This window comes from Zootoca vivipara, chromosome 7 (genome assembly GCF_965207765.1).
Source record: "Zootoca vivipara chromosome 7, rZooViv2.hap1.1, whole genome shotgun sequence".
NCBI lineage: Eukaryota > Metazoa > Chordata > Lepidosauria > Squamata > Lacertidae > Zootoca > Zootoca vivipara.
The window spans coordinates 75,598,207-75,611,649 of record NC_142590.1 but is presented as its reverse complement, the minus strand read 5'-3'; the positions used below and the strand labels follow the sequence as shown (position 1 = coordinate 75,611,649).

Below are 13,443 nucleotides of genomic sequence, written 5' to 3'. Positions count from 1 at the left end.
CCTACCAGCTGGGAAATGGATTTGATCGTAGTTTGACTCATGTTCTATTGACTGGTGTTCCCTGCTTTAATTAACACAGAGACATACTCTTGATCTGCTGCATGCATGTGATTAATTCTCTTTATTGCAAAATTGCTGTTTCCATGGTGGTGGTGTGCAGATTTTGAGGGAGTCCTAAATCTGACTCAGTATAGTCCACAAACTCAGTTAGTGTTTTTCTGCAGTGTTATGAAAAGGAGATCAGAGGTTCAGGTTGTGTAATTCTAATTAAAAATATGTTGCGTGGGTGGGTGGGTGGGTGGGTTGGGTGGGGGGGAAGCGAATGAGTAACTTTAAAAACACCTGATTTTTTAAAAATATTCCAATAGGGTTGCCTTCCATTATTAACAGAAAAGAATATAGCGGAATAAAGATATTTGACAACCGCTTTTTATCCAACTAGTCAGAACTAAAGCAGTTAATAAACTTGAATTTAAATAAGGGTTGTTAAAAGGTATGCTTCTGAATCTAAAATATCTGATTAAGGGCAAGGCAACTGCCTTTTAATGCATAATTCATTTAAAACTTCTGTCACATCACAGCAGAGTGTGACAAAGAGAGAGAATTCAGGATCTAGCAAAGGCACAGTATATGTTTAAATGAATTACTCATGACTGTCTCTGAGCCTTCTGTTGTCCATCTGTAAAATTGTAATCCTTCCAAAAATTGTTGTTGTTGTTTAGTCGTTTAGTCGTGTCCGACTCTTTGTGACCCCATGGACCAGAGCATGCCAGTCTCTGTTGTTAAGCAGGTAAATAAATATGATGAGGTCTGAGTTTGAGATTAGGTGGTAGGATAGGAACGAAGCGCATACTCAGACCAATATGTTGTGTACATCTAATTGGACTTTCAGCAGCTGCATGGTTAAATTGCTGTGCATAATAACAACACTATGCTTGATGTGACTAAGTGTCTGAAAGTGGAACCCCTTGCTATCTTCTCCAAATATATATTTTCATTAAGTATATTTCCCAGTACCAGTGCAATAACATGACTTCTGAGAGATTAGTTTAATGATCCTTCATTTTGGTAGCAGCATGTATATTTCTGTTTCCAAAAATATCTTCTCCGGTGGCACTAGAATTAGCAACCCATTGGTTGCCCTTTTTGTAATCTCAGGTGTCTGAGTGCCACGTGACGTGTAATCAAAATATAACACAACATTCGTGTTCACTGACCGTCTCTGTCAAGCAAGTCTCTCCAGCATTTTATTACCATTACATTTAAGACTTGTTCCATATAACACACACACACACACACACACACGGATGTCTCAGATTAGTTTGGTTCAGTTCAGGGCTCAACAAGTAGCAGTAAGGCCAGCCCTACCATTAGGCAGAGTGAGGTGGCCACCTCAGCTGGGTGCTGGGAGTTGGGGAGCAGCAGACAAGTTCTGGAAGGACAGAGCTGTCTGATTCTTTCTTAGGGGGGAAGTCTTGACTCTTATAGTGGAATCAAAATGCTTTAAATGTATGGCGTGGATGTGAGCTTGGTAGGGAATTGTAAAAAACAAATCAAAAAAGCATATTTAAAAACATACCAGCCCTTTACATTTGCAATTTTTACAAAAGTGAATAAATCAGGATTTCTCCTCCCACCTCTAAAATTATCGCAGTGTCCCCTCTAGGCTCATAGATGACTTTTGATGTCATTTTGCTGATTTTTCTTCTCTTTCTCACTCTTTTCAGGATTATCTGACTGACTTGATCACCAATGACAGTATTAGCTTCTTCCGAATCTCAAAGAAGATGTATCCTCACAGGCCAGTTTTGATGGTTCTCAGCCATGCAGCTCCTCACGGTCCTGAAGACTCAGCCCCTCAGTATTCTCATCTCTTTCCCAATGCTTCTCAGCACATGTAAGGAAAAGGCAACAAAGCACCAAACCAATTATCTGCATTTCCAAGCAAAGGCATAGCATTCCTGGGAAATCATTTCTGGATCATTTGTGCTTTGGCATAAGTTTATCGCAGGTAGCAGAAATGGAACAGCTTGGCACTTTTCAATTTATAACTTGTAGAAATCTACACAATAAAATGAACAATCCCATCGTTTTCCATTTGCAATTTATGGAAATTCATTCCTCTTTGGGAAAGGCTTTGTAAAGAGTAAGGGGAAAAGAGAGAATGGAACTTGGGTAAATTGGCCTGAGTTTGAGCTTAGGTGGTAGGATAGGGATGAGGCACATACTCAGATCCTATGCATAATTACCTGGGTTCATGTGAACTCAGTAGGACTTATTTTTGAGCAGACACACATAAGATTTATCCATCAGGTGCTTTACCTTCACATGTTTAAGCTTTTCTCCAGAACCTTGAAAACTAGAGACATGTGGTTGCACAATATTGCACCCTTTTAGTCTAGGTTTCTTGATGCAATCCCACATCTCTTCTGCTCTGTACCCTGCTAATACAGAAAAACCAAAATGAGTGGTGTGGAATCATATCACCCCTTTCCTTCACTTGACTTCATTGGATGCCCCTTACTGAAGATGTGTAAGAGGGTGTGTTCAAGTTATGATCTCCTCTGAACACTTCATTTCTCTACATGTTGTACCAGGGAGAAGAGGAAGAGCAGACATGGAGTTGTCCCTTGCAGTAGCAGCCACACATCCCTCTTCTTATCTATTCTTGCCCTCCACAAGGTCTTTCTGCTCCTTTAAACTTAGTTGTATGTTGATGGTATGCAACACAAACTTAGCTTGTGTGTTAAGAGCTTCTTTTAATGCACTGTTCTGTGTGCCTCTGCTGTGTGAAGAAATCAAGGGGGCAGGGATGTGGGACACAGCCTTCTTTACAGTGGCACCCAAACTGTGGAATCCCCTCCCTGGGTTGTGTGTGTGTGTGTGTGTGTGTGTGTGTGTGTGTGTGTAGAATTTTAAATAAAAAAGCAGGCAATAAATGCTCTGTAAATGCAGAATAGAAATGCCAATATAGACCCAATAGCAGTCACTGAAAATTTTGACTTTGGTAGGAGAGAGGAAATAGTTTTCAGTAAGTAATCCTGAGTCTGCTCCAGCATATGCAAAACAATTACTTTTGGATATTTAAAAAATAGGCTCGCATTTTATTTTATACCTGCAGGTTCATATCGCCGACATGTATCATTTTTTGCTTTGGCTGCTTAATAGGCATTTATCCATGATTGTTGGATACTGTAGTGGGTTTTTTTTTTCCAGAGGCAACCACTACTGTCGTCTCTGTAAGCATTTTATTCTCTCCCTCTCTTTTTCCAAGGTCAAATACAATCAGGATTTGTAGTGCAGCCCCCACCTCCAACTTCTGAATGAATTTGAAGTGGTTATTTTTGTTCAGTTTCCAGAATTGTTGTGCTTTGTGTATTTGGCCATAAGACGGACAAATCTGTTAAGTATAAGAGGGTTACGTTTGTAGTAATCAAAGAAGATCGTGGACTTCGAGTGGATTAAGCAGCAGGAGGTTTCAGATGAGCCAGGAAATCACAAAGCATACTGGAAAAGGAATTTGCCAAGCATTTTAGATTCGTTCAGGGCATTACATAGCAACAGTTTCCATAACCATCAGCATTTTCAAAGCGGCAATGGCATTATCCAGCCACAATAACATTCTGAAATCAGAGAGAACATTAACAATGTGGAGAGAATAATAAGCAACCTCTCCTCCCTGAAAGAAGAATACTCTCTTCCCCATCACAAAGCACTTTTTGGACTGCAGCCTTGATATCAAAGCTTCCCACTTGTTAAAACACAATGCAATTCACTTTAGTGTATCTCTCTCTCTCTCTCTCTCTCTCTCACACACACACACACACACAGCACAGGGGGCAACCCTGAATTTGAGTAATGTTATGGTAAGAGCTCAGTGTTACGATAGGAGTTGTGCTCCCCTCTCACAGCATGTTCACAACAGCCTCACCTGCCAGCTTCATTCTGTACAGACCCACGAGTACACGCTAAATATGTGTGCATAATTATGGATGATACTGCTCAAGCTAACTTCCCAAGACCATAAATACAGCACCACTGTAAAACTCTGCTGGTTAATTTAAAAAACTGGGGAAACTGCAGCCTGAAATACAGAAGCCCTTGCTCTGTTGACTAGGCAAGGGCAGAAGGCCAGGTATTTACACTAGTCCCTGCCAATCCAGAGGCTGAAGTCTGGTTGCCAGTGATTGGTGCCAATGATGTACACGGCTATTCCCCCTTTGCACCTAAAGAAGGCTTTGAGATCTGAGTTATAGTAGGAGTTGTGTTATGTACTGAGCTGAATCCTAGAACAATAGGATTCAGATTCAGCGGGAGCTACCCAATCCAACTCCAGGTGGAAGTGAATCCGCAACCTGATTGGCCTGCTGGAGCAGCCAATCAGGCGGCTGGCAGAAGTGAATCTGCTACCTGATTGGCCTGTAGGAGCAGCCAATCAGGCTGCAGGCAAAAGTCAATCCACAATATAATTGGCCCACAGGTGTAGCCCTGAAGTAGCCAATCACGCAAGGCCCATTGTGTAAATAATGTATATAAGCAGATGGTTTTGGGAAAAGAGCCATTTCGTCTTCTCTTCTCCTCCTTGATGACTATGAGCTGAATAAAGAGCATGAAATTCACTCTTGACTCCGAGTATATTTCACTGGCGACGAAGGTGGGATCCTGCTGAGCTGACCGCCACCTGCTGCACCGCTGCATCGCACCGTGCATCCAGGCTTCAGCTCCAGGACCCAAGGAACCCAGAATGGCAACCGACAGCAGCTTCTCGCCATTCAAACCAGCATCAGGAGACTGGGAAGGGTACGCCGCCCGTTTCAACTTCCTCCTGCAAGCGAAAGAAGTCACCAACGATGCCATGAAGAGGGCGACATTCTTCAGCGTCTGTGGAGAGGAGACGTTTGAAATCGCCCGGGCTCTCCTTGCACCTAGAGATGTCGCTACCGTCTCTTACAAAACAATAATGGAATGGCTGAAGGAGCACTTCTCACCACAGCCCTCGGTGGTAGCTTGCCGAAATGCCTTCTACGCAAAGCGGCAAGCCCCGGGGGAAACCATAACTGGGTTTGTGACCTCCCTCCGCCAAGCCGCCCGGTTATGCAACTTCTCAGAATTGGAGAACATGCTTCGTGACCGCCTCGTCGGTGGCCTGAGGGACGAGATGTTGCAACGACGCCTCTACACCAAAAAAGACCTCACGTTCCAGATTGCTCTGGAGGAAGCCCTGGCAACCGAAGCCGCCGAGAGGTCAACGCAAGAGGCACGACCGGCCCCGCCATCCCAACCGAGGGTCTACCACGAAGACCTCACCGACGAATCCGAATCTGACAGGGAGGAAGTACACCGAGTACAGCGGCGCACTCAAGCAGCACACACACCACAGCAGCCTCGACGAGAAGGAGGGAACTGTGCAAGCTGCGGGGAGAACCACGAGAGGAGGACCTGTCATTTCCGCAACGCAGAGTGCAGGCAGTGCAGAAAATTGGGACACATCGCCCGGGTGTGTCGGGCTCGACTCACCCGTCGACAAGCATCAGATGACCGACCCAGGAGCCCCAGGTCACACGGCACCATGCACCAAGGCAACTCGACGGAGATCACGGACTACCAGGTATTCCAGTTGCCCCATCCCAGCACAGAGAAAATTTATATAGAGGTACAGATAGAGGGAGCCCCATGCCGCATGGAGCTGGACACGGGTTCAACTCTATCCATAATCTCGGCCCGAACATTAAGGGAACTGTGCCCTAATGGGGGTCCCAAACTAAGGCCGGCCCCATTCACCCTCCGGGACTTCCAGAAACGTAAGGTCCCTACTATGGGGGTGGGGACCTTCAGGGTGCAATATCGAGGGCGAAAGCAACAATTGGACTTGCTGGTAGTTAAGGGCCCCTACGTTAGCTTACTGGGACTGGCATGGTTTGGACCTCTGGGGCTAGCCGTTACCGGGGTGAACCGCACTAGCTTACAAGTGGACGTGGACGCCATATGCAAAGAGTTTCCAGGGGTTTTCGATGGGGCATTGGGACGATATACAGGACCCCCCATTGCCCTACAGCTAGACCCCGCTGTACGACCCATCAGGCACAAGGCCCGCCGGGTCCCGTTCACCCTGAAACCCCGCATAGACGAGGAATTGGACCGGCTCGTGGAGCAAGGAGTGCTGGAGCCAGTGCCCAACGCCCCCTGGGAAACTCCAATTGTCACACCCGTCAAGCCTAACGGTTCGGTCCGCATCTGTGCAGACTACAAATGCACCATAAACAAGGCTCTCACGGCCCATGCATACCCAGTGCCAGTGGTCAGCCATGTCCTCGCCACCCTGGCTGGGTCAAAAATCTTTGGCAAACTGGACTTGGCCCAAGCGTATCAACAGTTGCCTGTGGACGAAGCCACAGCAGAGGCTCAGACGATTGTGACGCACAGAGGGGCATTCAGAGTAAAGCGGCTGCAATTTGGCGTTAGCGTGGCACCAGGCATATTCCAGAATCTAATGGACTCTCTCCTTAAAGGGATTCCTGGTGTCACCCCCTTCTTCGATGATGTACTGATCGCCGGGCCCACACCAGAGGAATTTGAGGACCGCCTCCGCTCCGTCCTGCACCGTTTCCAGACGGCGGGCCTCAAGGTGAAGCGGGAAAAGTGTTTACTGGGAGTGCCGCAGGTGGACTTTCTGGGATTTAAGGTGGACGCAGAAGGGGTCCATCCAACCGGTGACAAGGTACGGGCCATTTGTGAGGCCCCAGCGCCCAAGAGCAAGCCCGAACTTCAGTCATTCTTGGGACTATTGAACTTTTACCATGCCTTCCTTCCCCATAAGGCAGCGGTAGCGGAGCCCCTACACAGACTCCTAGATAAAAGGGCCCCTTGGGTGTGGGGCCAGCGACAAAGGGCCGCATTCCAGGCAGTCAAGGACTTGCTCGTCTCGAACTCGGTCTTGGCACACTTCGACGAGAGGCTGCCAGTGGTGCTGGCATGCGACGCCTCTCCCTATGGCATCGGCGCTGTCCTGGGACACCAACTCCCGGATGGAAGAGAGGTGCCGGTGGCATACTTCTCCCAGACGCTTGCTGCAGCCGAACGAAACTACTCACAGATTGACAAGGAGGGTCTGGCAATCGTGAAGGGCGTAAAAAAATTCCATGATTTCTTGTACGGGCGGCCCTTTACCATAGTGACTGACCACAAGCCGTTGCTTGGCCTGTTTGCCCCTGAGAAGCAGACCCCCCAAGTGTTGTCTCCACGTGTCCTCAGGTGGTCAATTTTCCTTGCCGGCTACCAGTATGCACTAATCCACCGCCCTGGGAAGGCGATGGGCCACGCAGACGCCCTCAGCAGGCTACCACTACCAGAAACAGGCCCCGACCCAGCGCCTGCGCAAGAGGTTATGACCCTGGAGCTGCTTCCCGACCGACCCATTCAGGCACAAGAAGTTGCGCACCATTCCACAAAAGATAGGGTCATCTCCCGGGTCCTGGACTGGGTGTGGCGAGGATGGCCCAGCAGCAGCCCCGGGCCAGAATTCGCTGGCTACACAAACCGCAAACATGAACTGTCGGCCCACAAGGGGTGCCTGTTATGGGGAAGCAGGGTTGTTGTTCCCCAGCCCCTCCGCAAAAGGGTCCTCACAGCCCTACACGAGACACACCCAGGGGTAGTGAGGATGAAGGCCCTTGCCAGGAGTTATGTGTGGTGGCCGGGGATTGACAGAGAGATAGAGGCCTGGGTCCAACACTGCCAGACCTGCCAAGAATCCCGCCCGGATCCCCCAAGGGCCCCAGTCCAGCCCTGGGAGTCCGCCCGACATCCATGGTCACGCTTGCACGTGGACTTCGCTGGCCCCTTCCAGGGAAAAACATTCTTCATAGTGGTGGATTCCTACACCAAATGGCTGGAGGTCGCACTGGTACCATCCACTTCTACGGCGGCAGCCATCCGGGTACTACGTAAGCTGTTTGCGACCCACGGGCTCCCTGACACCCTCGTCTCGGACAATGGAACCGCATTCACGTCAGAGGAGTTCCAGACCTTCACAGCGCAGAACGCCATCCGCCACATCCGCTCAGCACCATTCCACCCTGCCACCAATGGCCAAGCGGAGCGCATGGTGCGGACCACCAAGGACAGCCTCCGCCGCATGACACAAGGGGACTGGGAATACCGCCTTGCCGCATTTCTTCTAGCACAGCACAGCACCCCAAGCACAACGACGGGCCGGAGCCCAGCTGAATTACTAATGGGCCGGCGCCTTGCAACTAGACTGGACCGACTTCACCCCGACAGAGCTCAGGATGAGGTAGTGGTGGGGAAAGGCAGGAACCCCCGGACATTTGTGGCCCAGGACCCAGTGTATGCAAAGAATTTTGGGGCAGGCCCAGCATGGGTACCCGCCACAGTCACCAAGGTGACCGGTCCCGTGTCGTACGAGGTACTAACGGAAGGGGGGCAATGTTGGCGCCGCCACTGCGACCAGATACGGCGACGATTCCCAGGAGGAACCCGGGAGGAGAGCGGGACAGAGGGGTCCCAAGGGGACAGCAGGGCAGTGAGGCCTGTAGAGCGAGAGGGGTGGGCAGAGGAAGCAGAAGCAGTAGGCACAGAGGGGCGCCCTGAGGCTGGAAGGACACCGGAACCAGAGTCACAACCTAGTGGTTCAGTGGCGCCAGACCAGACAGCCCCGGCACAGCCAGCAGCCTCGGAACACGAGCCAGAACCAGAACCCCTGACCAAGGAACACCCCAGGCCACAACGCACACGGAGGCGGCCAGCAGACCTTGGGGACTACGAATGCAACTTCCCGGGCAGGACTGGAACTTAGAGGGGAGGGGTGTTATGTACTGAGCTGAATCCTAGAACAATAGGATTCAGATTCAGCGGGAGCTACCCAATCCAACTCCAGGTGGAAGTGAATCCGCAACCTGATTGGCCTGCTGGAGCAGCCAATCAGGCGGCTGGCAGAAGTGAATCTGCTACCTGATTGGCCTGTAGGAGCAGCCAATCAGGCTGCAGGCAAAAGTCAATCCACAATATAATTGGCCCACAGGTGTAGCCCTGAAGTAGCCAATCACGCAAGGCCCATTGTGTAAATAATGTATATAAGCAGATGGTTTTGGGAAAAGAGCCATTTCGTCTTCTCTTCTCCTCCTTGATGACTATGAGCTGAATAAAGAGCATGAAATTCACTCTTGACTCCGAGTATATTTCAAGTTGTGTAGCTCACTAGGATGTAGGACCCATTTTCTGGTCAAGGGACCCCCAGTTTGAAGCCCAAAGCCGTTTGCCTATCTGACCAGACCAATCTCCAAGATTCTGCAGAACCAGACTCTCGAGCTAGTTTGCTGTTTCAGATGCTCTAGCTTTTTGCTGCTGTTAAGTGGGATAGGAATTCCCTTTTAGAGCTCCTGGGATGGGAAGATCCCTACCTCAAGGCTACTTGTTCAAGCAGGGAAAATGGTAATAGCACCATCCAGCTTTTTTTTTTTTAAAAAAAAAAAGACTAGTATAGAGTAGAACATCATTTTAAAAGCTGGCTATTGGACTGAAGTTATAATAAGCATTTTAATGCCCATAGTTTCCTGCTAAATGCTCAGGTAGTCAAGTTTAAATTCACCACAGATGCTAAATAACATAGTAGAGACTCTCCAGCAGTCTGGATAGTTATTGTTAAGAAACCTGCGTGAGCCACAATCATCCGTGCAGAATGAAATTGGAATAGCTATGTCATTCTCATGCTCCCCAGTTAGAATGTTAGCTGCCTAATGCTAAGCTGCTACAGTTGAAATATATTCTCATTTACTCTGAATGATACTTGCTATTTCAATAGGCTTCAGTTTGAGCAGAGCAATTTTCCCGTTCCTGGCTTTTAGATAAATCATAAAAGAGATTTATAATGTTTCGCTGTCTACCACAGAGAATGCAATCCTATCATGGAGGGTTATTCCCAACAGGGAAAATTGCCACTCCTGTGTGCCTCAAACATGCTTAAAGATAGAAGCCACAGTGGTAAGGTTCATTTGCACATCCATTTTCAGGGAACTAACTGTATTTGCATTAACTTGGGTGTGGCAAGATAGCAGCTGGGCTTGCTAGCTTGGACCCTAACTTCTTCCATTCAGAATTCCATTCACAAAAAACGAGGCCTTGTTGCCTTCACTCTGTAGCCACTTGGGCTCCCCAAAGGTTGGCATACTGTACAGTGTAAAAAGCTGTGGAAGGAGAGGGAGCATCTTTTAAGATTTGCCTACTCAAGGCTGTACTCAAGGCTAAGTATACAGAAGCGCCCAAACCTACTTTCGAAAGTGGAAGCTGTTGTTCTCAAGATGCTGAAATTGTCAGGACACAATGCTCAATGCAATGGATAGAATTCAACATCATGTTCTTCCAGTCCCATCTGTGCAAGCATTCCACCTTACCAGATAGAGCGATACCCTTCTCCGCTGCCTCATGCGCCATTCTGGGGGTTCTCCCAACCCCCAGAGCGATTTGGAGGGGGGTGCAAGGGGAGGAGACAGGGGGAGTCCCATTGCACAAATGGAAGTCCTTGCATGGGTCTTCTGCTAATGGGACTGGTTAGATGAATCCTGCCCTATGTTTTTGTGGAACTTGTGCAGAAACTCAGAATACACATTTTAGGATGGGTGGCATGTCATGTTTATTTTACTGACAATTGATTTTTTTTTCTCTCTCTCTCTAGCACACCCAGTTATAATTATGCTCCAAACCCAGACAAGCACTGGATAATGAGGTATACTGGCCCCATGAAACCTATTCACATGGAATTCACCAATATGCTACAGCAGAAGCGCCTTCAGACTCTCATGTCTGTGGATGACTCTATGGAGGCGGTAAGATTTATTGCAGGCTTCCTCAACCTCGGCCCTCCAGATGTTTTGAGGCTACAATTCCCATCATCCCTGACCACTGGTCCTGCTAGCTAGGGATCATGGGAGTTGTAGGCCACAAACGTCTGGAGGGCTGAGGTTGAGGAAGCCTGATTTATTGTCCCATTCCACAAGTCCTGCATACGCGCCCTACTTTTCTATCCCATCCAAAACATGAGTTTAAGTGTTGCCAATATAAGCACAGATGCAATTCATCACAGGGCCTCCACTTCCCCATTTGGTTTATAAGGTTTGAATTGCTCTGGGCAGAATGGCAGCACCAAGTCTTCCCAACTTCTCTTCTTGGGTGTTAAGAGGGAGCCCATTTGGTAGGTAGTTTTGTCTCCCTTGAAAGGTCAGGACTGGAAACTCAGGAGAGGGCATACTCTGACATTGCCTTAGCTGTGGAATTCCCTCCTCACAGAGGTATGTCTGGCATTTTCACTGTATAGCTTTCATCATGTGTTGAAGATGCATCTCTTTAGCCTCTTTTTACACCTTAGGACTCGCCCTATTCTTCTGAATGTAAATTGTTATTTTAACATTATTTATCTAGGTGTTTTTTGATGTGTTTATATGCTGCTTTTTTGGCACCAGTTTAGAACAAATTAGAATCACAAGTAGAGTGGGTCCCAATCTATCTCAAATTTCAAAGGTGCATCTTCAGCTGTGCAGTGAAGGGGCCGGGTGCACCTTTGTGTGGGAGGATTTCTATAATTGGGGGCTGCCTCCAAGAATGCCGTCTCCTGGGTCATGCCCCCCCACCAAGCCACTGAGGGTAGCAGAACTACCAAGAGGGGCCCTCCTGCTGATTGTGACACCCAAGAGGGTCTGCAGAGAAAGAGGTGGTCTTGTGGTTCAGGGCAGGTAAGAAATCCATTTTATAATAATAATAGTGCTATAAAATATTCCATATAGCAAAACATCCTAAGTTGCCTGCTGTATAGTTGCAAACAGTGCATAAAGGGGAAATTGTACCAAAAGCCTTGCTTTCTTTCTTCAATAGTTCTCTGTTAAGTAATATGTACTTAACATGCCACCGTTTTTCCTGGTCAGTGTGATGTGCCAGAAATGTGCAGACAATGCTTAGGCTTGATGCCCATGTCAGCCATAAGTTTCTTGAGTAGGAAATGAATGTAAAATAAATGGACTCAAATCCCCCTTTTTGTGGGTGATGGTCCAACGATGACAACTGAGCCAAGCAATATCCATAGTCTGCAAGAATACATGGCAAACCTGGCACACTTTTTATGGGGCAAACGTTTGTAAATAGCTCTGTGATAGACCACATGTGGTCTCAGGTTCAGTCACTGCTATGTGCAGTTAAAAAGAGCATGGGTTGGATGTCTAGGAAGGACTCTGCCTGCTGCAGATTTGGAGGAAGATCCAAAACTTTGTGTGAGAAAGGTCCCAGATTTATTCCCTGTCATTGCCACAGGGGGCTAGGAAAGGCCCCTGTTTGAAAACACTAGAGAGTTCCTGTAGACAGCACTATTTACAAGAAATAGTATTGTAGATAGTAGTGAGTTTGATTGACCAATGGTCTGGCTTTGCTATGATCCACCATCAGGTTGCTTCATAGGTCCAGATATCTTCTATAACACATCTCTTATTGGCATCTTGATTGAACTCAAGCCTGTGATATTAGAACAAAGTAAAACGAACTGTTCCGTCAGGGCCAGGCCAAGACATTTTAGCACCTCAAGCAGACCCCAAAATGGCACCCTTCTCCCCACCAGGGAATAAGGGAGGGAATAAAAACCAACCTTGGGATCTGCTGCCCCCGTGGATCCTGCCGCCTGAGGTGATGGTCTCACTTTGCCTCAAGGGTGGGCCGGCTAGTTGTGCTTCCGTGCTCGGGCAATATTCATCCCGACTGGCACCTTCTGTGAGAATTGATGGGCTTGTTTTCAAGCCTGCAAAGCTGCCAGTCAAACATGGAGGCAAAACAATTTATTGCTGCTTATCTCCCAGCATTCCTGCATTTTGTTTGTGATTTAAGTATAATGCAGGCACCCTGAGAAGACAAGGTTAAGATTATGTGTAGGTCCTGCATCAGCCTGTTTGTGATTATGGTGATTACTATTACTGCTGATTGGTGGTTTGCTCTGGGAAGATATAATCTCTCTCAAGTGCTACTACATACACTTGGAGAGGCTTGCCATCAGCTTGCTGAAATTGATGACTTGCTTTATTTTTAACTTCAAGTCAGCAAGCTGGGATTGAAATTGTAATTATGAAGAGGCTCGGTGAATTTTGAAATGCATTCAGCTAGTCAAGCCTAACCTTATGCTTTGTCACAAGTGCATTCCAAAAATAGTTGTGGCTTGACCTGCTTTTCTAAAACAAACAAGGAGGTATCTGGGTCATCATAATACGTCTCGGTTTCCCCTCTCTATTTCCCATAGACAGACAGTACTTGAAGGAAAGCAACTTTGGAGGAAGATGTGTTAACACAGGGTACACAAAATTCCATAAAATTTGGGGCCGTAGATGGGGTGGCTTTAACCCTTTACTTCCACTGCGGTGCTTCTACTGTGGTTATTGCCTTAACTGCTCATGGTTT

General features: G+C 47.7%; 1 protein-coding gene across 6 annotated transcripts in view; it reads left to right on the top strand.

Moving 5' to 3' along the window:
- Positions 1-13,443, top strand: part of SULF2 (sulfatase 2) — a 241,049-nt gene that overhangs the window by 181,649 nt on the left and 45,957 nt on the right. For all 6 annotated transcript variants that reach the window (XM_035124105.3, XM_035124104.3, XM_035124102.3 and 3 more), the window contains 2 exons: positions 1,728-1,897; positions 10,691-10,841. In XM_035124105.3, the coding sequence (XP_034979996.1) occupies positions 1,728-1,897; positions 10,691-10,841 (321 nt within the window). The remainder of the gene's footprint in view (positions 1-1,727; positions 1,898-10,690; positions 10,842-13,443) is intronic.